This window comes from Haemaphysalis longicornis, unplaced genomic scaffold, assembly GCF_048455015.1.
Source record: "Haemaphysalis longicornis isolate Haplotype H1 unplaced genomic scaffold, Haemaphysalis longicornis Haplotype H1 scaffold_9, whole genome shotgun sequence".
Classification (NCBI taxonomy): Eukaryota; Metazoa; Arthropoda; class Arachnida; order Ixodida; family Ixodidae; genus Haemaphysalis; species Haemaphysalis longicornis.
The window spans coordinates 128,137,354-128,164,676 of NW_027526460.1; the positions used below are offsets into that span (position 1 = coordinate 128,137,354).

The 27,323-nt window shown below is 48.2% G+C and overlaps 1 protein-coding gene across 2 annotated transcripts in view; it reads left to right on the top strand.

Moving 5' to 3' along the window:
- Positions 1-27,323, top strand: part of Xmas (RRM_XMAS2 and SAC3_GANP domain-containing protein xmas) — a 62,288-nt gene that overhangs the window by 6,754 nt on the left and 28,211 nt on the right. For both annotated transcript variants that reach the window (XM_077684072.1, XM_077684073.1), the window contains exons 3-17: positions 119-292; positions 1,344-1,443; positions 2,303-2,587; positions 3,311-3,403; positions 8,669-8,793; positions 9,842-10,066; positions 10,965-11,233; positions 12,301-12,526; positions 14,136-14,339; positions 14,418-14,538; positions 15,179-15,390; positions 16,736-16,881; positions 19,735-19,896; positions 21,201-21,404; positions 24,992-25,161. In XM_077684072.1, coding sequence (XP_077540198.1) covers positions 119-292; positions 1,344-1,443; positions 2,303-2,587; positions 3,311-3,403; positions 8,669-8,793; positions 9,842-10,066; positions 10,965-11,233; positions 12,301-12,526; positions 14,136-14,339; positions 14,418-14,538; positions 15,179-15,390; positions 16,736-16,881; positions 19,735-19,896; positions 21,201-21,404; positions 24,992-25,161 — 2,716 coding nt within the window. The remainder of the gene's footprint in view (positions 1-118; positions 293-1,343; positions 1,444-2,302; positions 2,588-3,310; positions 3,404-8,668; positions 8,794-9,841; positions 10,067-10,964; positions 11,234-12,300; positions 12,527-14,135; positions 14,340-14,417; positions 14,539-15,178; positions 15,391-16,735; positions 16,882-19,734; positions 19,897-21,200; positions 21,405-24,991; positions 25,162-27,323) is intronic.

Consider the following 27,323-nt stretch of genomic DNA (forward strand, 5'->3'; position numbering starts at 1 on the left):
TGGTCAAAATTAATCTGGAGCTCGCCACTACGGCGCGCCTCATCGCCTGCATTGCATCGGCGCGTTAAACCCTACATTCAGTCAATCAAGAAACAGCACCTCTCTGTCCTGCTGGCAGATGACGGCCACGCCCGAGGAGATCAGCATGCTGACCACCCTGCTGTGCAATCAAGTGCCTGCGGAGCTGAACGACCGGGGCTCGCTGCTCGAGCACTTTGGACAGTTTGGACGCATCGAGCGCATCAGCTGCAACCCCAAGCGCAAGTGCGCCACCATCCGATTCAGCGACCACGTGAGTGTCTCCTCTCATCTTGGGTCATCATCATCATCAGCCCGTCTACGCCCACTGCAGGGCAAAGGCCTCCCCCATTAATAATCTCGAATTATCCCGGTCCTGGGCTAACTGCGACAAATTTATCCCTGCAAACTTCTTGATCTCATCTGCCCATCTAACTTTCGGCCGCCCCTTGCTGCGCTTGCCTTCTCTAGGGATCCACTCCGTTACCCTTTATGACCAACAGTTACCTTGCCTTTGCATTACATGCCCCGCCCATGTCCATTTCTTCTTCTTAATTTCTACTAGTATGTCTTTAACACCAGTTTGCTCCCTGACCCACTCTGCTCTCTTCTTGTCCCGTAATGTTACACCTATCAACTTCCGCTCCATTGCCCGCTGAGTCGTCCTCAATTTAAGTCTTGGGGGTGGATGGCTTCACTTCACTGAACCCAATCTAATGACCCAATCTAAAGTTGTCAGCCCAGAATCATTGGGGACAGTACTGAAGTCTTTGCAGACTTTTACAAAGGTTAAGGGTCATCCCTTTGTTTGGGAAGAAACGAAGGCAGAGTTTGTGGGGAGCAGCGATCTCTCGGTGCACTGCACCTACTGCCCGTTATTAGCTCAGTTGCTCCCTTTTAATTACTACCATGCCATTTTCTGCAGGGATGAATGGGTAAAAAAAGAATAGCAGGCCAGACGTGTAGTGTGTCGTCTCTGTAGGAATTCCAGTTCACAAAACTTTTGCAGACAACAAGGGCTCCTGCTTTGCCACTGTTCAGGGGGAAGAGAGGCTGTGTGCAGTGTGCCTCCTTTCTATTTCAATCGTAGGCTTTGGCTACACTCGTGGTTAAGTTTCCCAGCCAGAGCTATGGGATGTAATCCATACAAGAGCGTCTACAGTACGTCACGTAAAGGGCAGACAGTGAGGCTCCTGTAGAAGTTGGACAAGGGACGTAGAATTGCGCATTAGTCAAGACAGTCAAGGAGGGGTGGTCTCTCTGTCTTTGGTTGGTGTGCTGCTGCTGCTGCTGCTCAACTAAAATCTTGGCCCTTCTCCCTGCAGCATTCAGCCGAGATGGCCAAGAAGAGGGGAGCGCGCATCTCCAACCATTTCCCTCCACTGGAGATATTCTGGTGCTCCAAGCGACGACCGTCCTCTGAAGGTAAGGGGTTGGACAGGGGAAGGCTGAAATAGGCATAGCACTTGGCTTTTGTGTTAGGAAGGTGGTGCATGCGCTGTTGCAAATCCACAAATTTGGGTGAAGGGTGCAGGGATTTGTGGCCAACACAGCGGTTGCAAAAATGTCTGCACTCACCACCAGGAAGTAGTGGAAAGAGATGACAGTCTGTTCCGCCTTCTTTTTCCTTTATCGTTGCTGCCAAATGTCTGAGGCTTGGGCCCAAGCCAGCCTATATCCGCAACATCGCTTAGCCTGGCTGCAGCCTTGCTCAACCATACAAATCTGGCAGCACTACCACCACATTCACCAGTGGAACGGCTCTCAATTTCTGTCTTTCCTTTTTGTAGTTAGGACGACGCTTTGTCACAGAGCTCTGTAACAATGTCTTTTATGAAAAGTGCTAGGGCAAGCCACAATAATGTGTGCTCACAACATAAATTGATGGTATCGGTTGGTTCCAGTTGTCCAAACTTTCATCAGGTTACTTCCAAACTAGCTTGGTTGTCTTACACCATGCCAGCTGTCAGTCTGTCACTGCTGCATCCATCCTGTTGTGGGAAGTTGATTGGTTGATTGTAGGGTTTAACGCGCCGGCGCAATGCAGGCGATGAGGCACACCGTAGTGGAGGGCTCCGGATTAATTTTGACCACCTGGGGATCTTTAACGTGCGCCGCAATCTCGTACACACGGGCATTTGTGCTTTTCGCCTACACCAGAAAAGTGGCAGCCGCGGCCAAGAATTGAACTTGCGTCCTCGTTATTGTTCTGGGAGTTCGGAGTGCTCGTATTTAAGGGCTGTCCCAATAAGAAGGGGCACGCTTCCCCCTGGTGCTCGTGCAGGCCTGTCGGACGTCCACGCCAAGCCCCGGCGGACACGCCCGGATGCAGCAGCTGAGGAGGACTCGAGTGGGAACATCGACCTGACCGAGCCCCGCATTCTCGAGAGGGAGTCGCAACCGGCCGCCGCTGCGACGGTCTCCTTGCCGGCGGTCCTGGCCTCCAAGACTGTGGAGAAGCGGCCGGCAAGTCGACGCAGCCGTTCTCAGCCGAGCCTGGCCAAACGGACGGGCGCCCACGCCAAGGGTAGTGAGAGTGCCGAGGAGATGGCAGCCAAGGCACAAGCGAGTGAGTTCTGTGTCCGCTTACCGTCACGATTATAAGGGAAGGGTGCAGTTTGGAGAGCAAAAAAATCGCCACAGCTATGTATATATATATAATCACTTTGCGACAGGATTTTGGAGAAAATCCCCCGCCTTATATTCGATTAAATACGGTACCTTGTTTTTTTTTTCTATAGTGTGTAATTTGTACATTTGTATCGGTCTGTGATCTAAGCGCTATTTTATGCAGCAGTGCGACATTGATGCGGTTGGAAAGCCACATCTTTTCTAGTGTTACTATCGTGGTTGTGCAACAAATGAGTCTTGGCCAGTGGCATGGGGTGCAGTCCATACAAAATTCCAGCTTGGGGTCCAAGTGGCATGGGGTGCAATCCGAGATGCACTTGTAGCTTTCAGTGTTTGACCTATTGCTGTTGCTCGCTAGCTGTGGTGTTGCGCCGCCAAGTGAGCACGTAGTCACTGGCTCGAGTGATCCATACAGCCTTCCGGGATGCTGTGGGGCCCTAAATGTGGAGCACACTTGAACAACCGGGGTGCTTCTGAAGCAAGTGGGGCTGTGGAGGGTGCATCGCTTGGCCTTGTAAGCGCCGTGTGGAAGGAATCCAATGCGTCGGAGGGTGCCCAATGGAGACTGGGCTAAGATGGGTTGCTTTTCCACGCTGGCTCACTCTGTGCCGTGCCCCCCTGATGACCCCAATTGATGACCCCTCCTTCACCCTTCCTACAGAGGAGGGCCTGCTGTCTCTGCTGAAGCAGGCGGCGCACAGCGTGGGAGAGCGGTACCGGGTGCTCGACGCGCGAGACAAGGTCATCCGACTGCGTGAGTTGGCTCTCTGTCCCACGACACAGCCCAAATCTTCTTGATTAAGGGGGGACATTGGCTTTGAGGACCAAAAATTTGCCAAAAAGTCAATTTTCTGAATTAATTTTATTTGCAGTCTGCACGTCCCGAAGAATGTACCTGCAAAATATTATAGCTGTGCCATAAGTATTTACAAAGCTGTTGCCCTTAGGTCACATAAATGACCATTTTCACCTGTGTTTCCAAACTTCATGCCTTGTTTTCTCAGGACCGCTTTTTTTCCCCGAGAGGTCAACTGTCCGGTACAGTATCTTGGGATGTACTGGTCAGATTTGTATCATTTTTGCTGCATTCGAAAGCTTAGGAACTGAGCAGTGCAAATAAAACCACAAAAATGTGGAATTTAGTTTTGCTAGCACAATTTTTATGCAGTTTGTTTTACGAGAACATTGGAAATTGATGACCTGACTTTTCATAAGTTTACTGCAATTGCAGATACAACGTTAAAATTACTGCTGTGGTATTGTTGCACTCCCTGGTCCTTCTAGAGGACAAAGGCACAAAAAGTATTCGAGTATTTCATGGGTAGATAACAAAAAATTGCCCAAAACAGAGTGGCATAACATGTTGCACAACTCTGAACTTACACCACCTAGATGAAAACAGACTGCATGTTTGTGCTCAGGATGTTAAAATACACACACTGTGTAAGTCTCAAGCACATAGGCTAAAAAATAACAAAACTGTACTTAAGAATGAGGGTGTCCTTTGGGAAGGGGGTCCATGGATTTTTGTATCCGGGGGCACTGGTCTTAGAGCTTTTTTTTTTTATTTACCAACCAATTTTAATGAAACTGCGCTGCGTTATAGTTTTTTGTGCTGATTTCAAATATGCCATTAGATATTTTGTAAGTTGATTATATTTTGAGTTAATTAATGATTAATTGCCATTATTTTGGGTCACAGTTACAAAATAATCACTTCATACAGAATGGCAATTACCACGTGGCTAGGCAGACAAATGACTAAAGAATACAAAATAGGAAGAACTTTTTTGATTCAGCTATTTTTGGTCGTTTTACAACACAGTGAACTTCACTTCTCCCGCGCTCTGCCAGAAATGGCTCCCGGGTGGTGCCAATTGAACACAATAATAATTTTCCAAAGCCTCCATTTGAAAAATTTGTTTCCAACATTGTATTCTCCACACATTTCGGTATCACAAGCAAAAAGAATTACAGTTGTACCTGCTCTGGGTGCCGAGATATCTGAGGATGAAATGCTTGCTTTGCTTTGCAAGAAAAGTGCCGTTTCACCAACGAATTCTACGCTAACTGAGCTGTAGAGTGCACTTTAACTCTTTCGGGACCGCCGGAAAAAGTGATGAAAAAGGGAGGTCTCGGTACAAATTTTTTTTCTACATAAAGCAAAGGCACCATCCTGCCTTAGCATATACCAAAATGCAGCTAATTATATGTTCTTTGACATACAATACCAAGTTTTACTTCAACACTGACGATAGAATCATGAAAAAATCTGAAACTAAGAACTTCGTAAGAAAACTACAGAAAAAGATAGAAAAAAGCGTAAATATAACAATATTAAAAAAGAATAAAATTATTTCAGGATATACAAAATCTAACGCAATGCTTTGTTTCTTCATCGCAAAAGTTTGATGCGGCTAGGTGTAACTGGTTTTTTGTTTTCTGTGTGATCTCTTTGGCACTAGGGCCATGGCTACGTCGTCGCCCAGGTACACACCGGGCTCTCGTCTCGGCGAAAACTTGATCCGTTTCTGCGCTGGTGGCAGGAGATCACCACCATAGGTAGTTAACACCCTAGCGAATAAATGTAAACTAGCCAGAACATAGTTCGAGCGCACATACCTACTCCAGAGCCAATTGAAACCGAAACCAACACCCACCTTTGAGCGCGATTTGATGTTCCAGGCTGATCGACACCCGAATCCTCACTCGAGCTGAAATCCGATCTCTAAAGCCGCATTTCGACTCTTCAATGCCACTCTCATCGTTAAAATCCACAGTAGAAGGCGAAGATAAGCGAGCCGAGACGAGGCGGATTTCTTATCGCGCTCGCACGAGTATGACGCCATGTTTGTTTACATTCGAAACCACTGCCCGTCAGAATAAAATATCTGACGCGTTGCCGCCTGGCGATAAAAAAAGAAACTTCACAAAAGAGAAAACTCTAGTTTTCAAACTATCTCCTAGATGTCGCTAGGTGTTCCATCGAGCGAAAATTTGTATTCTGCAGGCTCGCGAAACCATCGATCATATGTGATCGATGGCCTATGGAGCGGTCCCGAAAGAGTTAAAATGGTATTATAATTATATAAATACAAAATATGGTTCCTTTTGATGAGGAAATTTACAGACTGATAGAAAAATAACCGTGAAGGCCAAAAATGCCATTTTTTCGAAAACGCTTTTTTTTTTACCGTTTTTCGGCCCCAAAGACCCAACTGCCCCCTTAAAGGACTGTTGACAGGGTGGTATGCAGGCTTGGGGGATGAAAGCGGGGCCCTGCACCTCCATGTATTAAAGGGGCCATGCAGACTAAACACAAGTTTCCTTCATTCGAAAGATTTCACGTTTAGTGTCCCCGGAAGCAAGCGATGCATTATTAACTGTGAAATTAATCAGTGTAAGTTAAAATTTTGGTTCTCCCACCAAATCATGTGTTTTCGGGACATATTCAATGCCATGACAGGAACTGCTGTGCAGCCAATTGCAGAGCCTTGTTTACCGTTAGTCAACCTACCGTATAAACCACAAATAGGTCGAACCCCTACCTTGAGGTGGGAAAAGTTGACAAAAAAAAATAATTCGGCACAGAAGCGCACGCACAATGTCTATATTTATTTTCGATACCCGTCCGCCACTACCACTCATTATGCCTGCCAAAGTCACTCGTCCGAGCTGTCAGAGTCGTCCGAGGATGACTGCTTCTCACTGTCATCTTCAGTGCCGTCGAGCGCGTTGCTGATGGAGCACTTACTAAACGCTCGTGCAACCATGTCGTCGGGCAGCGACTGACAAGAGGAGGACACCCAGCTTGACACGGTCGCGACGAATGGTCTTCGCAGCCGGCCTGTAGATGTCTTTTCATAGTCGCCGGCTATCCACTCATACATTGTACAGTTCGCGGAGCCGGTCCGCGGATCGCCTCCGCTGAAATCGGCAGCGATTGTGAGTGAAGTTCCCGAACGAAGTCCGCCACTTTGTTCTCCTACACGGGGTGCACCGCTTGACGTCCACGGAACGATCTGTTCCGGGGGTTGCACGCGCACAGCTTAGCTTTCTGGCTCCACCACCAGTACCGCACGCTTCTCTCCGAAACTCCAAACTGGCGTTGTGCCGCCATATTCCCACTCTGCTCGGCGACTCAATTGCCTTCAGCTTAAGCGCAGCGGTGAACTGGCGTCGACTTCTGCCACTCATCTCGGAGCAGACACATACAGAAATGCATGCACGCGCACACACAAGACAAGTAACAGACAAAAAATAAGAGAAAAGAGAAAAGCAAATAAAGGCTTGATAGTGAGAGAGAGCAGTCCAACACAAAGGGCGATGGCGACAGACTACGGTTGCACATTGTTGCCAGACAACGGATTACATTCTCCCAATGAGCGCTATAAGACAAGGGGTGACTTTCGAGCGGATTTTTTTGGGAAAAAACGCTACCTATATACCGGTTTATACTGTAGATGGCGCCACCGTACCATGAAGGGTCGTTTCCTGCCTTTGCTCTTTTTTTTTTTTTTAACTGTATTTGTACCTGGCTTGCATTTGTTAAGGTAGAAAATAATCGTTTCGGGGAACGTGGTGCTCGCTCGACAGACATGGTCACAGGAGACACAGTCGCTTGCGCCAATCGGCCAGTGTCGTGTGAGACAACTCCCAAGCGCCGCAGTGCCGTGCAACCAAAACAAGCATAGTGCGCGCAGCACCAACAGCAGTACGCATCGGTACTTCTATGTTTTCGTGCACTTTCGTAGCTGGCACTGTTTACCCACCATTCTTACTACTATAAAAAGAGTGTGCCCTAAATTTAAGCGCAAATAGCTTGTTCACCAAGCTTATAAGCTCTGCCTAATTTGCGTTTGGTTTGGCCGGCCTCCGCCAATTGCAGAGCTTCCACATATGACATCATAGGTTCTGTTGCGGGAAATGAGCTGGTGGGTTGCATGGCCATTCCCTTTTTTTCTAATTATATAGTAGCTTATTTGAGCAAAGTTTATGTTAAAAGTGGTTTCAGTATGATCCTAACGAGGCAATCTTTAAAATGAACCAAACGTGTTTTGGTCTTCATGGCCCCTTTAAGAAGGAGTGAGGTGGAATAATCGTAGGAGGGCGAGATTGTCGGGTTGCCACTTGTGCAGCAGTTGCACCAAAATAATTCACGTAATGGTCACGCTGGTTTAGTGCTGGGATGAGCCTTTTTCTTTGTCCCATGTTTGTCTGTTTTTGCCATGGCTGGTCGCCAGTCAGCATAGTGGAGCTGATCCGAATGCGGCCACCTTGGCAAGCAGTGTTGGTACCGAATTATGGCCCATTTGCCTAAAAGGCTAGGATGAGTGGGCAGGGAACCGGCTTCAGCTGTCGTAGACCTTGCAGCTAGGACCGAATTCATCGAAGGCTAAATCCACATTCACTGTAGTAGGGCTGCGCATGTGTGCGGCATAGCTAATGCTAGAGCTTTGTGAAAATCAGTTTTTTAGAATGCTGACGTGGCCCTCATCACTGAGTGGCGTTGCCGTTCAATGCTTGCTTGCTTTTATGCTACGGTGGCAAGAAAAATGGAACGCTTCGTATTTTCGTTGAACACAATGGGCCACCTAGAATGGGGACAGACAGTTCTTTCTTCTGCTGAAAGGGGACCTGCTGCCTGCCAACACTTCGGGTGGCACAAATATGGCACTTTTCCTAGCCCGGCCCGTGCACAGCTTGGATCCGATGAGCACATTGTAGGCAGCAAACTCCTGGGCGTCAAGAAGGCCTTCAAAAAATGCCCCCCTCCAGAAGGCTTTGTCTCGGACAGCATTTCAGGTTCCCCGAAAAGCGAACGATAGTTTGACAAGCAGTTGGCCCTGTCCGACTAACAACCAACATGGGAGGCCTAGGCCATGTCCTCGTGAGCTTCCGTGAAGTGGAAATGCGAACACTGTGTGGTGTTGCCCAAGCTTTGGTGGTGGCCTTTTTGGGGTGAAGTTGTTGGCGCAGAGGCAGTGTCTTGAGTGTGCGCCCCTCACCGCCTCCCCAGGATTGGAGAAGCAGAGTGACCTTGCGACGGCACGTGCCACCAGGGGGACCTGCCCCGACATGTGCCCCGAGAAAGAGCGCTACTCACGCACCGACAAGAAGTGCCTCTCCACCTTCGAGGTCCTGGTAAGTGACACGAGCCTCGCTACCACTGGCTGCTCACACAGCACCACAAAATGCCTGCACAAGGAGTGAAGGCTGTCGAGGAAGGGGGGGGGGGGATCATCACATGCAAAAGGCACTGCCTTACACTGGGTTGAGGTTGACTTGGCCTTAAAGCCGCTTCTCATTGCGAGCAATGAGGCTAGGCAAATGACAACTGCTTCTTCTGCGTAGCTGTATTGTTGGCTATGCCACTTAGCCTTTTGCTGCGCCGCCTTCCCCCTTTGCCATTTAGAAGGAATTAGACCAGCCGCGATACTATTTATTTGTTCGCGTTCCAGAAACCACTCAAGTTTCTGCATGCCAAAATGTAGTGTGTAGATGTCCTCTATAATTAATGAAACAAATTGGAAAGTGTAGCGTAAACAGGTTTTTGCATAATTCACCATCAAGAGTGAGGTCTCCAGTGCAGATATTAGTGAAGTGTTGACATAAAACACGGACACGGAGGCTCAGGAGTATAGAAATTGTGACTCCTGTCCCCAGCCATTGCTGCCATTGCAATGCTGGGCCTTGCCCGTGAGACCAGCTAAGCATAGCGATAAAACTGCAGTTCATACTTACTTTGTACAAACAGTGTATCTAACAAAGGGCTATGCTAGTTTACTTCGTGTGTGCAAGGTCGAAACCCCTTTGAGGTGCTGCTGCCACCATGCATTGGATAATACTGTCGCATAGATACTGGGACAATCACATTCTTGGGGCATGTGCCTCACGTTTGGGAGTGTCAGCAACACGCATTCCCCTTTTGAAGGTAATGTTCCGCGTGCGGCAGACAGCCCATTAGACTGATGACGATGGCGTTGGTGCCCAAGCATCCTGTTCTGATATGCTTGGTTCTGCCCGCCATCTCTAGAAGCTGCCTTCCAAGCGCCCGCATTGCCTGGTCCCTTCAGTCAGGCGTTTCGCCCAATAAATTAATTGTGCCTCCCTCTCATCGGTCTATTAGTCTGTGTCCGTGAGGGCGTAGAAGTGTTAATGTGACATTTCCCCCCATTTCCCCTCCTCCCAGCCGGGCAGTGACGGGGTGATGGACCACACGCGCATGGTGAAGGAGTACAGCCGCTCGTCGGCCGACCAGGAAGAGCCACTGGCGCACGAGCTGCGGCCCCCGCCCGTGCTGCGCCACACCATGGACTACCTGCTGGTGCACCTCATGGACTGCTCCGTGGCCCAGGGGGGCTCTGTGGGCGAGTGGTACGACTTCATCTGGAACCGGACGCGGGCCATTCGCAAGGTGCGTCCTCCGGGAAGAGGGCGCGCAATCAGCACGCTGCCATATGCACACATTAGAAAGTACACACATTGTGACACGGTTGTCATAAGTACCGCATTTTCACGCGTACAACCCGCACCAAAAATGTGATAATTTCAGTGGCAAAGTAGGGGGGCGGATAATACGCGGGGTTTTTCCTTTAGTGCAGCTTCTTGGCAGTGCGCGTTGTGCCGTGAAACTCCTACACAGTAGCACTGACCAAGCCTTCCATGGCAGCGATTGCACAAAACATACAAGGATTAGGAAGAAGAAACAAGTTGAGTGCACTCTAACAGCTGAATTGCATTAGTGAATTGTGACTTTTGCCTTGCAGTTGGTGTATTCTACTTCCTAATATATACGCTCTTTCTGTCTGCATAGTATGTGATGTGTTGCTTGAGCAGTAGCTTTGGTGCAGCCTTTCCTGTATCAAATGTGTGGGCAATATGCAATTTTTTTTTTCTTTTTTCTGGTGGGCTGAAAGTGGAAATGCAAATTATATACAGGGGCAGGGTATGTGCCAGAAAACACGGTATGGGGTACACAAACTCTGTCATGTGCTCGGTGCAGTTGCAAGAGACGTCTTCTGCTCGCGGCTGTCAGTTTCTGGGAGCATTTTTTTGACGCTAGTTAATCACACGGTTGTTAACAAGATGGCAACAAGCAAAGAGGGGCCACAAGTGGCCAGCCTCATTTGTGAGCTCTTGCATCCCTTGCACAAACTGGTGGCAGTGGCAAAGCTGCGAAGCCAGTCATATGATTCTCGACTTCAGCAGCCGTACTTGTGATAGAGGGAATAGGCAGACCAAAGTCATCGGCGTGCGTTGACCGATCAGCTCCGTGGGGTCCGAATGAACCTGTCAACTCCCCTTGCACGCAGGACATAACGCAGCAGCACCTGTGCGACGAGACATGCGTGTCCCTGGTGGAGCAGTGTGCGCGCTTTCACATCCACTGTGCGGCGGCCTTGTGTGAGGAGGAGCTGTCGGCCTTCGACCCCAAGATCAACAACGAGAACTTGGCCAAGTGCCTGCAGACGCTGAAACACTTCTACTACGATCTCTCCCTGCGCGGCCTGCGCTGCCCCAACGAGCCCGAGTTCCGTGCCTACGACGTGCTGCTGCACCTCAACGAGGGCGACACCATCAGGTGCCCCTCCTCTCCACTTGCTCTCTGCTGGTGACCACTGACGTGCGTGTCTGTGATTGGTTGAAGGGACTCTGGGCACACGCCATCGTAGCTGTGCAGCCCAAATGGTTTCACTTGGCACAGTTTGAATAATCTACTCCCACGAGAATTTTGTAAATGTGATTTATTATTAAGGGGGGGGACACTGGTCCCAAACACTATGAACCCTGGTGAATGCGATAATCGAAGCAGTTTTTTGATGCATCACTTGGGACTAATTTTACAGCTCATCTTTTGGTGCCACCAGTGGCAAAGGAGCCATTTTGAGTACCCATTTCAAACCCCCAAGATTAATGGGCTGTAAAATTAGTTCCAAGCGGTGCATCAAAAAACTGCTTCAATTACTGCACTCACCAGGGTTCATAGTATTAGAAAACATAAAGATTACAGTTCTATGAGCAACACTGTTATGTCCATTGTTCCTCTGAAAATGGCTAATTATCTCTAATTATCTTGGGAACTAATTGAGTGACTGAAAAAAATAATGGCATATTTGAAATCCGCTGGAAAAAGCAGCAAGGCTGACAAGTTTCACAAAGTTTACTTGAAAGTTAAGAGGTTGTTTTGAGACCCGTGTCCCCCCGAGTTGCCGTGTCTTAATAGAATGCATAAATATGGGCCCCATTGTGTGCACTTCAACTAAAAGCTCCCGCCTGAAAGCACTCCTTACTGCTTGATTGAGGGGGAGGGCGTGACATTAGCTTCGAGCACCGCACCAAGGTTTGCCACCTATAATGATTGTGGTAGGGTGCTCGCTCACAGTTCGTGCTCGGAAGTTATAAGAGAGCTGACCCTCTTCCTTTGCTTGGAGCGTCAACGTCACAGTTGGCCCCAGAAGCATTTCTCTGGCGAGTTCGATAGGTTGTATTGCCTCTAGATCTCTTCTGCGGGCATTGAGAGCAAAGTGTCATCCACAAGCATTTACACCTTCTCTTCTGAGGGGTGCCTGCTGGTATTGCAGTGGGGGATATGCGTATCGTTCCCTCATTTGTGGCGTTGTCGTCATCGGACGTCTCCTGCGCACGCAGGCAGGTGCAGAAGCTGCCGGCGTGGGTGCGGTGGTCTGTGGAGGTGCAGCGTGCCGTGGCGGCCTTTGGGGCCCTGAACAGCAACAACTACGTGCGCTTCTTCCGGCTGGCCGCCCAGGCGCCCTACCTGGCCGCCTGCCTGCTGCACCGCTACTTCGGCCAGGTGCGCCTCAGGGCCTTCCAGACCTTCCTCAAGGCCTTCTGCCAGCCCAACCACAGCGAGGACGTGAGTGGCCTTCACTTACCCCCCCCCTTCTCCTTTTGGGGGATCTGTTGCCATCTGCAGTAAAATCTCATTACAAGAGACACTCAAGGAACCCGGAAAATGTATCTCTTGTAACTAAGGTCTCTTGTGTGCAATGGTGCTAACATGGCAGACATTGGAAAACCAACCGCACTGCTTTCATTTAAATGTCTCTTATAACCATTGATTGAAGGGTATTAATGCGCCGACGCAGCGCCGGCGATGAGGCGCACCGCAGTGGAGGGCTCCGGATTAATTTAGACCACCTTGGGATCTTTAACGTGCACCGAAATCTCGTACACACGGGCGTTTTTGCTTTTCGCCTCCATCAGGAAAGCGGCTGCCACAGCCGGGAATCAAACCCGTGACCTCGTGCTCAGCAACACAACACGTTGGCCACTGAACCACCAAGTGTGTCTTGTAACAGTGTCTCTTGTGACGAAGTTTTACTGTACTTGGTCGCATGCCCTTTTTGCTTTGACCCGTTATAACTCGAATGTGTATGTGATAGTGGTCGCATGTAGGTACCGTATTTGCACGATTGTAACGCGGAGGTAAGCTTCCTCATAAATACCTGAGAAAATTTAATCTGAAAACTTTTGCTTAAAATAAATGTGCATAAAAGCTAGAAAAGGTATGCCCGTCGAGGAATGTGTATGCCAAAGTTCACTTAAGTGATATTGATGGATTATTTTGGATTGGATTGAGTTTTACTGTACTTGCATTCTTGCATTCTTGGCAATGCCGCTGGCCGCTTTGAGGCCGATATCACTTTTGCGCCCAATTGTAACACGCGAAGAACACATTTGAAGGCTACTTTTAATGAACAAAGGTGCACGTTATAATTGTGCAAATACGGTAGCTTGACTTTATGTTAGATGCCACCCTTTTTTTTATGCTGAAAAAGAGAGAATGTTTTCCAAAGGGGTCGTTCAAGCACAGGTCTAGTTGTGGACTAGTTGACCACCTGGGGATCTTTAACGTGCGCCGAAATCTCGTACACACGAGCGTTTTTGCTTTTCGCTTCCATCAGAAAAGCGGCCTCCGCTGCCGGTAATCGAAGCCACGACCGCGTGCTCAGCAGCAGAACGCCTTAGCCACTAAGCCACCGCGGCGGGTACTGCTACCACCCAATGCAATTCAAATTTCCCGCCTTCGCAGTGCTCACGCCTGTTATTTTTGTGCTTTCTTTTCCTCCCGCACATGCCGGCGTTGCACTGCCACTTTTTTTCGCTTACAATCGCAAAAACCAGCCCAACGAGTGCTCCTAACTAAATGAACGCGGGCGCTGCCGGTTAATTACGTACATTTTGCCTCGAATGTACCTGCAGTTTTCTTTGCGCTAAACAACGGGGAGGTTGTATGACAAGCGCCAGCGGTTCACGAGTTTCGGACGCTTATGTCTATATAAACCACTCAGCTTTCGAATCCTCTGGGTTACGCCGTGAGGACCGCGGCTACGACAGAACGCCGTGTGGCTCTTTTTGGGTCCAGCGAGCAAGCTACGACTACAAGGCGAGCCCCTAGAGTGTTCTGCACTTCAAAAAGGGCCCCCTCTCCTTCCCCCTCCCCTGCCTTGGTGCGGGCGCAGTTCTCGCTGGAGTCCCTGGGCCAGCAGCTTGGCTTTGACTCGGTGGCGGAGGTGCGGGCCTTTGCGACCAGCCTGAGCCTGCGCACGAGCGAGCAGGCCTTGCTGCTCGACCGAGCTTCCCAGGTGCAGCTCGAGGCCGGCGGCCTGCCTGTCGGACGCGCCCACCGGCTCGTCTCGAGCAAGCGCACGGGCTGCCTGGGGCAGGTAGGTCAAGTGCGGGGGGGGGGGGGGGGGGGGGTTCTTCGAAATGGAAGGTAGACAACGCCGCGTTTTCGTGCACAGGTGGTGAACGGTGGTCCCCTGCCGCCTGACCCCCAGGAGACGTACAGCCCCCACGACAGCTTCACGCTCGACGGCATGCTGCGGCCGGCGGCGTTCGACGCCAGCGACCAGGGCGTCAAATGTGAGGGCACAAAGCTTGGTTGCTCCCCCCTTCCCTCAGTGCTTTGGCGCCCTTAATTGAGGAAAAGAAGTCTTGTGCATGTCGTGATAAGGAGTGCGAGGTTGTACTGAAGTGCAGAGGAAATGTGTCGTCTTGCAGACTCACTTTGCTCAGGAACTGGAGGTAAATGTACAAAAACTCCTCCTTCCCACCCTTTTTTTTCCCCCTGTACCTCCACACCTTGTCCTTGTTGATCTCTCTCTCTCTCTCTCTCTCTCTCTCTCTCTCTCTCTCTCTCTCTCTCTCTCTCTCTCTCTCCTTCCCACCAAGTGCATCACGGTGTTCTTGAGCATCATGTAATGGTGCACTAAACGGTTCATTTAAAATCCACCCCTTTAAAACACTGATTGCCAAGTGGTGGTTGCAACATCTCTCGTCGAACAAGATCACAACCAGGTATGTCAGCTCTCGGAGCACTCAACAGAGCACTCAACGATGGGGCAGCACTTAGGTGCGGCCGCCACAGCTCAAACTGAAGGTGGGGCATGCGTGCAAATGCTGTTGATCTCTGGTCACATGTGCTTGCACAGGTGTGACCTGTGCAAGGAAGGGCAGCAGGATGTGGGGAGTTGAGGATGTGTCCTTGCTGTGGTCTTTGCAGGCCAGGGGTACATTGGTAGGGAGGCTGCGGAGCATGCAGTGCAGCCTCTGGCGGAGATGCCGCCGCAGCAGCCGCCACCACCACTGCTGCAGCCACCACCGCAGCCACCGCTGCTGCCTGCGTTGCAGCCTGTTGCTCAGCCGTCACCAGCCGTCACTCCTCCTCCTGCTCCCCCTCCGTCTCCTCCTTCTCCTCCCAAGTACTCCGATGCGGTGAGTGTCAACTGTGCAGGGCGGGGGGGGGGGGACCGTGTTTCATTTCCAACCACACAACCCCCCGCAAGCACTGCACTTACTCTTTCCCATGACGTTGTCAAAATAAGGCAGGCCATTTTCTTGCAGGGTGTGAGGGTGTAGGATCCGTGCACCTTGCAGTTTATGAGAGAGGTAGATCATGAGTTTGTGGAAAACATCTCTCCTTTTGAAACGACTTGCATTTCAAGTGGAACAGCACGCTGTGTTTGTCACGTTTACCTGTCTGTTCTGTGTTTACCTTTTTTGTCTTTTTTTTTTTTTAGGAGGAAATGTGAAGTGAGAGACAAATTTGGGAAAAGCACCTCACTGGAAAATCTTTGTGCAGTTCATAACGACATTTGCTGAAAGTGAATTAATTTAAGATGTAAAGATGTACATATGTTTTGTGCAGTTGATTGGGAAAATACTGTATTGTATTTGATTTATGGTCATGAATGTGGTATTTGCATGAACGTAGTTTTTCGTACTATTTAATTGGTTTTGTGGGCCAGTATCTCATAATTAATTTTTATAAAAGCAAACTGAAGTAGTTTTAATTGTCGCATAGCTTTCAAGTTGTTTAGTTTGTGGAAGCCACCAACATCTTTTATTGGGAGATAGTTTACGCGTTAACCTTGTCTCGTGCTTTCATCACTATTTTGGCCGAATGTGTCTGCGTATGGGTTTCATTCCCACCAGGTGCTTAAAGTGCTGAAAAAACATTTGGGAGATTGGAGACCAGCGAGGCTGTATAGAGTTATGCATACTGACTTACTATGTTGATTGAATAAAGATGCGTACACATAGCTTCCTTGGAATCAATTCTAAATTAATTGTAATACAATTTTTTTTCGGCAGAGCAAAAACTTGTAGCCGTTTTCTGTAAGCATACTTCCTCTGTAGGTGACCATGTATCGACAGCTGGTGGAAATTCTGTAATGTTTACTCTTTCACTGAGAACTAGATAATTGTGACAAGGAAATGAAATGTGGCGCGATCATAGAGTCGTTCTGGCGGCTCATTTCAGTGCTTTTTTTCCCAAGATGCTGGAGCAAGCATGTATGATTCTTTGTCGGTGCGACCTGATAGACAGACGCAATTTTGATCAGGACCTAGCACAAGACAGCTTTGTTCCAAAAAATGCGAAGCAGGATGATGGTGGGGCTGCTTGAAACATTTTGTGTTGGAAATAAGAAGCCCGCATTTGCTGTCGGCGTGCCTCCTCGGTTGGCAGCAGCAGCGGTAGTAGACGTGTGCTGCAAGCCTGCCCACTGACGTGCCGAGGCAGAGGCAACCAGTGCCCTGACGGGTGGGTGTCCCGCAGGAGATCCAGTCGGTGCTGCACTCGCTGGTGGACGAGGTGGTGCAGGACGAGGCGGCCAAATTGGGCGAGGCCGAGCTCATGGTCACCGAGGCCGCCCAGGCCAGCGCGGCTGACCTGCTCGAAGAGGAGGTGCGCCAGCTCTCCGAGTAAGCACCTCCCCCACTTCTTCTTCTGCACCTGAAAAAAGAAAAAAGAAAAAAATCTAAATTGGCAAATTATTCAAGCTTCTTTTTTTTTTTTTTTTTTTTTTTTTTTTTTTTTTTTTAAGCTAGTGACAACATTGTCCTCTGGTGGGTCTGTTTTCTTATCACCCCCCCCCCCCCCCCCAGAAAAAAAAAAAAAGAAACTGCAGCAACCTGCCTACGAGACTTTTTGCCCTTCATCAATATTGTAATATTGCAGGTCACAGCAGTATTTAGGGGGGAGGAGAGGGGGGGGGGTCAGGTCTTTTGAAGTTCTGGGGGGCCACAAAGGGGTCTTGGGAAGCAATGAGGGATACCGGTATTGTGCTAGTGCTAATGGTGGCTCTTCAAGAGGGCTGTCAAATCTCTGTGGGCAGGGCAATCTCCCCGTAGCAAATACAGTCAAAACTCAACTCTGCGAAAGTTCATGTAATGAAACCATTGGTGTGACGAAATATTGAAATTGAAATTTATTTTCAGTTTTTCAAATAGTGGAATAACCGAAGGAAGAGGACAAAAAGTTGCACACCATTACCTGGCAAGGTCCCAAAACCTTATGCATGCCTTCCAACTCTCCCGAATTGTCCGGGAGACTCCTGAATTTTGACCACATCTCCCGATTGTTTGAATGCTGTCTCAGATCTCCCGAATAGTGGCCATCAGAGCAGAGAGGTCATTTTTGAGGGAAGTCTCCAATTGGAAGTTCTTGAGCGATGCATGTTTGAAAAGCCTCCGCTTCATCCTTCCTGCGAATTCGGCCCCAGGACAACAATGAGTCAAGAGAAGAAGCCTCAAACGCTCTTGAAGTGGAATCTGCAGAACGGCATGCATTTCTTGTCATCGCCCGGAAGAATTCTGAATTATGTCCGTGTCAAGCAGGCACTTATGTTGAGCAGGCACTTTGCCCGTTTGAAGCAGGCAAAGGGCCTGCTTCAAGCAAGCCCTGATTGTTGATTACAAAAAAAAAATTGGCGAAAAAGTGGGACACGATCAATGTGAAGACAGGCACACACATCGCAACTTTTTTGCGCAATTTTTTGTAATTATGGAGTGCCAGCGTGCCCATATGTTACCCTTATCCTGATTGGTGGTATTGGTGGTAGGCACCTGACGCAAGTGTGACGCAAAACTAGCAAGGCAATAGCGGGTTTCTGCACACACAGTAGGCACCCTGCAACCGGAGCTACAATGTCACAACTTTAAAACAGGCGCAAAGCCATTTTTGAAGCAGAAGAAAGAACTCAGAATTCTGCCCCTGGTTGCCCCGTGCCCTTGTCTTGTGATGCTTTTGTGGTCACACGGAGCTGGGGCAGGTGAAAGGTGCCTTCGTTTGCAAATAAAGTGAAGATCCTACAAGTAGTCACCAGTGGTATGTTGCAGCCCACCGCGGAATTCCCCAGAGGTTGCTGTCAATGCGTGTCAATGCATCCCGATGGTGGCTGCTGTCTTGGCGTACAAGGCAGTGGTTTTAAAGGGTATGAGGCAAGGTGTCCACAGGGGTGCTCCAATTCGTATGTTGCATGGACAGGGATACAGGAGGGTGTTTTCAAAGTGTTCAATGTAGCGAAATGTCGGTTTGCCATGGGTGCATGGGCCTTTGGGGCCGAAAAATTGCCCCAAAAAAAGCATTTTTGTAGGTACCCCTTTTCTCTTGATTTGCACAGCTTTTCCTCCAAAAATTACGTACATGGAACAGTACCAGGTACTTATAAAAGCTATAGAGGCCTGATTTCAGCAAAAAGATAACAATTTTTCCATAATTCCCCACTTCTTTGCCACAAGTAGTATCACAGGAATACGAAATTCTCTAAGGTACATCCCAGCATGTAGTGCAGCTAGGAAGATCATTTCTTTTGCACTGTGAAGCTGAATGTTTAAACCGTCAAATAAGGGCAGCAGATTTTGCATTTTGTGTTTAAGTAGTTTAATTTCATTGGCTAGCAGGAGTAGTTTAAACGTAGCAGTTAGAATAGATGTAAACTTGTATGTGATTGTTAAACAAAAAAACTGCTTCCCACATTTCATTCTCCACAACTTCTGGTATCTATTCATGCCTTGCTGGTAATCTTTTGCTGAATAGTTTTTTCCCCAGTGTTCTCAACAACAATCAATTAAGATTTTTAATTAACTTGGAAACTAGTTACTCAGATTAAAACTAATTGTATATTTGAAATTAGCTAAACAAAACAGAACAAGTCCATGAAGTTTCATCAAGATTGGTCGAAAAGCAAAAAAAAAAAGTTTGTAAGACCAGTGTGCCCCCTTAATACAGAGAGAAATTGTGGCGTGGCAGAGCAGGCGCGATGCCTTATCTAGGAAGTTCATGTACTACTAGGGAGATTGTGTGTGGTGGTTTAACGCAGCTGTTTTGGCGGGCACTTTGGCAAAGGCAAGTGCAGCTAATACATGGACAACCCTCTTCTCTCTTTTTTCTCCCCCAAAGTTATTAGTCCTAAAAAGAGGGCGCAGCCCATACGCGGGTGCGGCCCTTACGCGAGATTATATGGTATGTGACTGGCATGGATCACACATGTGCAAGGATCTGAGCTTGCATTAAGGATCCTCAGATGGTCCAAATTACCCTCCGCAGCTCATCACCAGAGTGCAGTGCATAGCTTAGCACATAGCTTTGGCATTTAATACGGACTTTAACGTAAGTGCAAAAATGGTTTCTTAGTTGTCAGTCTTGTCCCATTTAAATTCAGAGCCAGTTTACGGGGGTCTAGTTTGTGGGAGGCAGTAGTGCCTTCTCGAGGTTATTGCGGCATCTTGGCGGTTCCTTGCCCAAGCTCGATGTTTGGCAACTGCTCCCCGCAGGGAGGCGTGCCGGGAGGAGTACCTGCGGGCGGAGGAGCAGCGGCTGCAGGAGAAGCTGCTGGCCAAGCAGCAGGCCCGGGAGCAGCGCAGGCAGGCCCAGGAGCGGCTGGCCCTCAGGATCCTCGAGGAGGGCATCGCCCGCGAGGCCGAGGACGTCTGCAGGTCAGGGAGATCCCCGCTCTATGTGTGTGTGTGTGCGCATGCGTGTGCGCACATATGCATCGTCCTAGGGCAGCCGTACCCACACGAAATTTTCACACAGTTGTCCTTTGGCATGCTGAGAACAAATATGCAATCAGTTTTTTTCTATGCAGTGTGAGTTATTCATAGGTTGTGCCACTCAACCCGTTTGAAGTTTTTGATTCCCTGAGGTTGAAGGACAGGCTCACCTTACACGTATTTCTGTCTGCGAGGAGCAGAGAGTGTAACTGTATACCACAGCCGTAATTGCAGCTCCTGCATCCTACAGCTCCTGCATCCGATCTTCTGAGGTGCGTCAAGCAAGCCCATTTTTTTATTTTGGGTGCTATTTTCCAAAAATCGGTTGCTATTTTCCGAATTGATATTCGAGTGGATATCGAGGTATTTGTAAAGCCATTCCAATGTTTGGGTTTTTTCAGGTTAAATCTACAGATGGAGTAAGTAATAACTCAGTTTATTTTATTTATTTTTTATTTATTTATCACGACACCCACTATTAGTAGGAATCACGACCTTCTTAACTCTAGCTGGCGCGTTAAAATTGGCGTTTGTTTCAAGGTACTAATGAGGGGGTCATCAGTGTTTCCTAGCAAATACCCTTCGAAATTTGGCGTCTGTTTGGAAATGAATCAGTAATGATGATAGTAAAGAGAATCGTTAACTTCTAAGAAATTGAATATTTTATTCGCGCAAAGCTGGTCATCGAGTATTTACACATCCTTGTTTACACACATTGTGATTTGCATGCGCAACATGTTGGCCTTCATTCGAGGCTTGTCCAACTGTTGAACGTATCTCGGCTGGGAGAAAGTTCTCTGGATTTCACAGCTTCGACTAGCTAGCACAGCAATGTCAGTGCAGCATTTGCAAGCCTGGGATAGCGAGCGGTAGAGTCATGCCAATGTTCAACGAGTTCGAAAGCTGTGCTTGTGGGGCTTGCTTCCAGCAAGGTCCGGTTGAGACCGGCAAACCGTCAGTGCATAATTGTGCAGATCGCTACTCTGAAAAGGGCCATTCGGAAAAAAATTGGGTTTAACCCGATTCTCCTGTAACACGTTGGGGTGTAAAACTGGAGTACAAGCGGGTTTTACCTGAAAACGAACAACCCTAGGTATAAATGGTCTACATTGTATTCTGTTAGAAGTGAGCACGGTGGTAGGTGCCCTGTGGGCTGCCGCCTTTCCCGTTGGTAGTCTTGTCAATCGGTTATCGGCGCAGTCCTGCATTGACTGGGCTTCCTCCTCCTCCCTGCCTGAATGCTGCAGGGAGTGCCATGCAGAGGCCGTGGAGGAGCTGCACAACGAGCGGAGCGAGCGCCTGCTGTGTGTGCTGCTGGAGCAGGTGCCCCAGGAGGAGGTGGCCAGCGTGGCCCGGGACTGCCTGGCCGAGGAGTGGCAACTCTACGAACGGGAGATGCAGCGTGCCCGGGACTTTCACCGGAGACGCCTCCTGGCCCTCACCTTTACTCGGTCAGTGCTCGCCCCTTTCAAGGATTCCACCAGTAGTAGCAGCAGCATCGAGACGTAGTGCTGGACAAACACTGCCTGTATAACATTGCCTGGCGGATCAGCTGATAATGCTGAAACAGCCACTCTCCTGTTAGTACTCTCTCCTGCCCTTCCCATGTGCTGCTGGCCGGGGTACTGTCGATCAGTCAGCGCCATTTCACAGAACTACCCGAAACGATTCATAGGGTTTCTACAGCCTTCACAAGGTGGCAGTCTTCTTTTGCTTCCTTGTTTAGGGCCCCTTCAACGCCTAGTTTCTCCATTGATCCATGGTGTGGCACATGCGTCCATACTGCTCCAATTGCAAAGCAGCTGATGAGACAGGAAATTTTACACAGGCGGCGTTAGCTAGTGAATACGAGGCAAATAGCAGATTTGTTCAAAGGGCTTCAGTTCGTAACAAATATTTTGCACCTCTCGATGTGAGCACTGAAACTGACAACTTTGTGCATACGTATCAGTATTTAGCTCGTAGAATAACAAAGTGGGGCTCATTTGAAAGCCCTCTTGCGTATCTTTCTGTGACAGAAAACAAACATAGAGAGGCCATCCTGCTGCTTCTACCATAACTGATGTTATTGACAAAGAATAAGAATTTGAGTTATAGCGTGTGTTTTTGGGGCCACCCAGTAAACAAGGTGATTCTTTGACTGCTTGAGAGGACATGGGGGGCCGCACAAGATAGCAGGGCTTCACAAATATAAAGTATTGATTTAAACGTAGAGTTTAAATTTTCATACTAGCGAAACTGAGCCCAATATTAGCGCAAGTGAGTAAGCAATAAATTGAAATTCAGGACACAGTACCTTTCAGTGAATTAAAAGCATGTGTAGAAGATCTTTTTGCAAATGTGTCACAAGGAAAAGGAATACAAAGAAAACACAGCTCACTTGAGGCAATTGATTGATCACAAATTTTTTTTTACGGGAATGTGGAGGATTGGAGGTCTCTAGTGAGGGAGGGGCACCGGGAATGGAGTTGGCACCCACTAAGTTATGAACACCAAGCCACTAGCAATGCCGAGGAAGAAAAGAAATATTAGAATTGCTGCCAACGTGTCAAAATGTACTTTATTGCTGAGAAGGTGTGCTGACAGTGGTAGTCCAGTCTGAAAATACCTTGAGCAGGGAAGGCAAATGGTGTGTAATATAATGCAATAGTTGTGCTACATGAATATTTGAAAGGACATTTGAGTCGAATGGCCTTCGAAATTTCAAATGCCATTTTAACTGGAAGGATGCCCACAATCTTAATGATAATCCTCAAAAGCAGTTTAAAGTTTCCTCGTTCACCCGCCATGTTTTGGTGTCACAACTGCTAACCAGTTTCGTTCTCATAGCTCGACAAAAAATTTAATTTCAGGGTTACAATTGGCCACAAAATGCAGTTATTAGTGATAAACTTGATAACAACCTACAAATACACACAAAAAATGCACTAAACAAGAGTGTGTGTGTGTGCGTGTGTGCTTTTTATTGGCGGTGTTGGAAGTAGATACCAGTTATTTTGGAATCGTAGATCAAGTGATGGGAAACAAAAACATGTGAAAAATCATTAAGATCGGGCAGTTTAAAACCAATTTTTACTCGTCAGTAATTGTTTTTGTAATTGCAGTATGCAGAAACTATGCCCGGGAGTACAAGGGTTTGCATTTCAAAGGCCTCTGAGAACCTCAAAGGTCTTCTTGGTGGTGCTCCTGTGATTCAAATGGCATTTCAACAAAATGTCGGTGAAAAACGTCATGTAGCAGCTCAAAGGTGGCATTTGAGTCTTGACGTTTGGTTCAAAGGCCTTCGAAACGCCCACGTAGCTGTAGTATAAGAGTGCAAGATGTATGTAGTCTGGTGGCTGGGAAGAGCTAACTTGTTTTTCAAAGTTTTGAATTGACTCTTAGGCATTACCGTATTTACACAATTGTAGGCCGATTCTTCTTTTTATATATATATATATGTATTTGACAATCCAATGTTGGGGGGTCGACTTAGAATCGAAATCGAACCGTCTACCGCTAGTAAAGGCAAGAGAAACGAGAAATCAGGGGTGCTACGAGGTGGGAACAGTGCGTAAGCGGCGAACACAAACTCGTGACGTGTATGGATGTTGTTTATTTACTCAATATCCTCGGGATGTCGATTGCGCGTGGTCCTCTGCTGGCTGCTCGGTTGCGTTTCGCAACACTTTAAAATTGATTTTAAATATGCTCTAGGCTGTATTCACCGCTGATATTTTGCAGATGATGTATATGTGTTCCCATCAATCTATCTCCGAAGTTATCTCGCCTTCAAAATTTTGTGTTGGTGCCCCTTTAAGATATCACTGAAGGCACAAACGAAGGCGTTTGTTTCGTTTGTGCAGAAAAGGAGCTGATAATGTGGTCGAAAATGACACTATAAAGCATCATCCGCGCCGCTAAGGAAAGCGCCAATCAAATATCTGCCACTGTGGTAAGCCTAAACATCTTCCGCGGCGCCAGCTGGCTGTCCTGAGCGCTTTCAAACTGCCGCCATGAAGAGTGCGACTCCCCATTGGGGCAAGTCGTGAGGCTCCTCCCACTGCCGCACGAATCGCGTGCAAAAACGCATCAAGAAGCGTTTTATTCATCTCTAATAAAGAAAATGAGTATTAGTGAATCCCTTGATTCAATGCGCGGCGCTAATGTAGCCCAAATCATATCGCATTGTTCAGTGCTCTTCCGAACGCGATGGTGGGAGGTCGTTTGAAAGGCCTTCCGAAGGCCGTCGAACCAATTGTCCATCAAGTGCCCCATTGTAAATACATAGGGAACAGTTGTGGGGTGGAGTCCAATTGTCTGTTGAAAGTTACTGTGCAGCACAGGCATAATAAGTTCCTCAAAAGTAAATCGCGCACGGCAGTGGCCGCTGCCGGTTGCTTCGATGGTTGTCATCTCGCAGCGAATGTGTTCTTCTCGCTCAACCCACAGCGTATGGTTATTCCAGGTGCTTATACAAAAGCCTTTCTTTTTTAACATACCGCGCATATCGTGAGCACACGGCTCTTGTGGGAGTGTCGGCTTGCTTTTTTTTTTTTTTTGAGAGAGAGAGAGAGAGAGAGAGAGAGAGAGAGAGAGAGAGAGAGAGAGAGAGATGCAACTTCTGGGGGTTGACCTACATTCGAGTCGACTTACAATCGTGTAAATACGGTAAGTGTTATGTGCAGAGAAATTGCACCTCAAGTAGTGACCTCAGTCATTCATTTTAGTTTTAATGCAGTGAGGTTTTAAGTGTTTTATCGTAGTCATCGTGTTCTCCGTTTAGATGGTGCTGGGAAGAATTAGCCCTGAGTTCCTTTTGTATCTCTGTATGGATGTTAGGCGTGGGAAGAGTGACACTGTAAGGTATTTAGAGGAAGGTGCTGGGCACGTGAAAGTCTGGAGCTTGTCGCAGAATGGCCTGTGCAAGTTTGGCCACTGTAAGTGGTGTGCCTGCTTGTGCTGTAAGAGGGCTTTAAATGGCCGACTGCCCTAGGGCCAGCTGTGGCCCCTAGTCGTCATCTGTGGTCAGCAGTGCAGTGCTGGTGTGTCTGTGCAGGTGGCGGGAGCACTGTGAGCGGGAGCGGAGGCAGAGGCAGGCCCGGGAGACCTTCCCCGCAGCACCCAGCATGCGCAGCAGCCTGGCCGACCCGAGCCTCGTGCCCGCACACAGCAAGCGGGCCAGGCTCTCGGCGGGCATCGACCCCGACACCTTGTCCAAGGGCCTGGGTGAGTGCACGCCATTGGTCGTACATTGCACCGGGGTGACCAGGCACTTTTCTGTGGTGGGAAGCGCTGATTCGGGATTTCTTTGAAGTTTACGTGGAAGTTATGTTGGATTGTTTGGAGTTACGCAAGGTTACACCAATGCATGCGTTGAAAGGAGGGGCTCCTCGCAGCGAAGGCTGTGGCAATGCTTGCGTGGAGTGTGTTTGAAAGGGGAAGGGGCACTTTGGCTGTTACGAGGCCAGGCAGATGCATGCAGCCCCAAGAACCTACATCAGACAGCGAAGGATTGCTTCACATTGCAAGGGCGTCGGGGGGGGGGGGTGAAGAATGAAGTGTGCCTTGGTGAACACTGCTGCAAATTCTTGCTCGTGTTCCGAGCCCTCCTGTGCATTTCGCTCAATGTTTGACCTGTTTCCTCTCACTGCTGTCCTGATTGATTGATTGATTTATTGATTGATTGATTGATTGATTGATTGATTGATTGATTGATTGATTGATTGATTGATTGATTGATTGATTGATTGATTGACTGGGGTTTAACATACAGACGCAATGCTAGCGATGAGGTGCGCTGTAGTGGAGGGCTCCAGATTAATTTTGACCATTTGGGTATCTTTAACGAGCGCCAAAATCTTGTACACACGGGCATTCTCACTTTTTGCCTCCCATCAGAAAAGCGGCCGCGGCCGGGAATCAAATTGCGTCCCTGGGCTCACTGCTGTCCTATTGGGTCCCCTACAGCTCGTGCTGTGCTTCCAAGGTTTGAAGCTGGTAGGGGACCACGTGCATCCCCATGTTGTACAGTCGAAGCCTGATGAACCGAGTGAAACAGTGGGGTATTTTTGCTTGCATTGTACGGGTTGTATGTCAAATCATCGATTACATCGAAGTAATGAGGCGTCGGTGTTGGTACACTCTTGGGAAGAAAAATCCTGTCTGATCGTTTGTATTCGTCCATCTGGTTGGGAGCCAATGAAAGCGGAGAGGAGGATGAGCAGTGTGATAGAATGTGGCCCTGTGCTCGGTTGGCACTTGGTGAGCAAAGGCGACGCATTTTGCAAAATGCCTGTGCACAAAGGTTCGTTTCTGGCAAACTGGGACTACACAAAAGGGAAAACAACCAGGGAAAACTAATTGTCACATTAGTGTTGTGGGAACTCCATTATTTGCCTTATAGAGTCCTTTTTTTTTTTTTTTTTTTTCTCCCTGGAATCTCTTGTATTTGAGATAACCAGGTTTCACAGTATTAGTGTGCTCAAAACTAGACTCCCCTTTACATGTGCGTCCATGGCGCTGGCTACCACCCTCAAGCACAGGAAACAGTTGCCTTGACATAAATACCCAGGAAGGTGGAGGGAAGCACAGCCCCGCCAGTAGCATAGTGGTTATTGCACCACACCGGTATTCTGCAGGCCGTGGGTTTGGGTCCCACCCGGCAGGCATGTTTTTCTCCGCTTTCCTTCTATCTTTCAAACATTTCAAAAACTAGTACCTGTTTCAAGAATAAATGACCGACCACATTTTTCTCCCTTTGCCTTCCTTGGCGTCCTTGACTGCCTACCCTTGTTTCTGCCTTCATTCAACGAGCCCCTCATTCCCCCTTGTGATTCACTGCATGCCAGCTAATGTGAATTTGTAAAGCTATTTGCAATTTGTGATGAGGGGGAGTAGTTTTTTTTTTACCCCCTGTAGCCTGTAAAATGTTGTTCTCCTGGAAACATATTAGATTTCAACATAAAGTGGAAACAGTGGTGTTTGTTTTGCTTAACATTTTTCCGTCCAAAGCTGCTCCAAGGCAAGCAAGTACCACAAAGGTTTTCCCCCCTTCAAGGGCGACATTTAGTGCAAGTGAGCCTTCAAAGGTGCCATAGCAACAGAAAGATTAGACTAACTTCGGTTTTGACTATTTAGACTAACTTCGGTTTCGTCTTAAGGGGGGACGCGGCTTTCAACTTCGGAAAAATGACCAAAACATCGTTTTTTTGAAACCCGCATATTCGGCTTCTATGTTTCCTATTCTGTGCGTCTGCAAAGTTTTTACGCTGAAAAGCGTCGCAAAGTGGCATAAAAAAATACTTTTGTCAGGCGCGGTGACAAACTATCAGCGCAAAAGGGCGAAAAAACGGCAATTTTCGGAGCGCGCTATCTCCGCAACGGTGCCA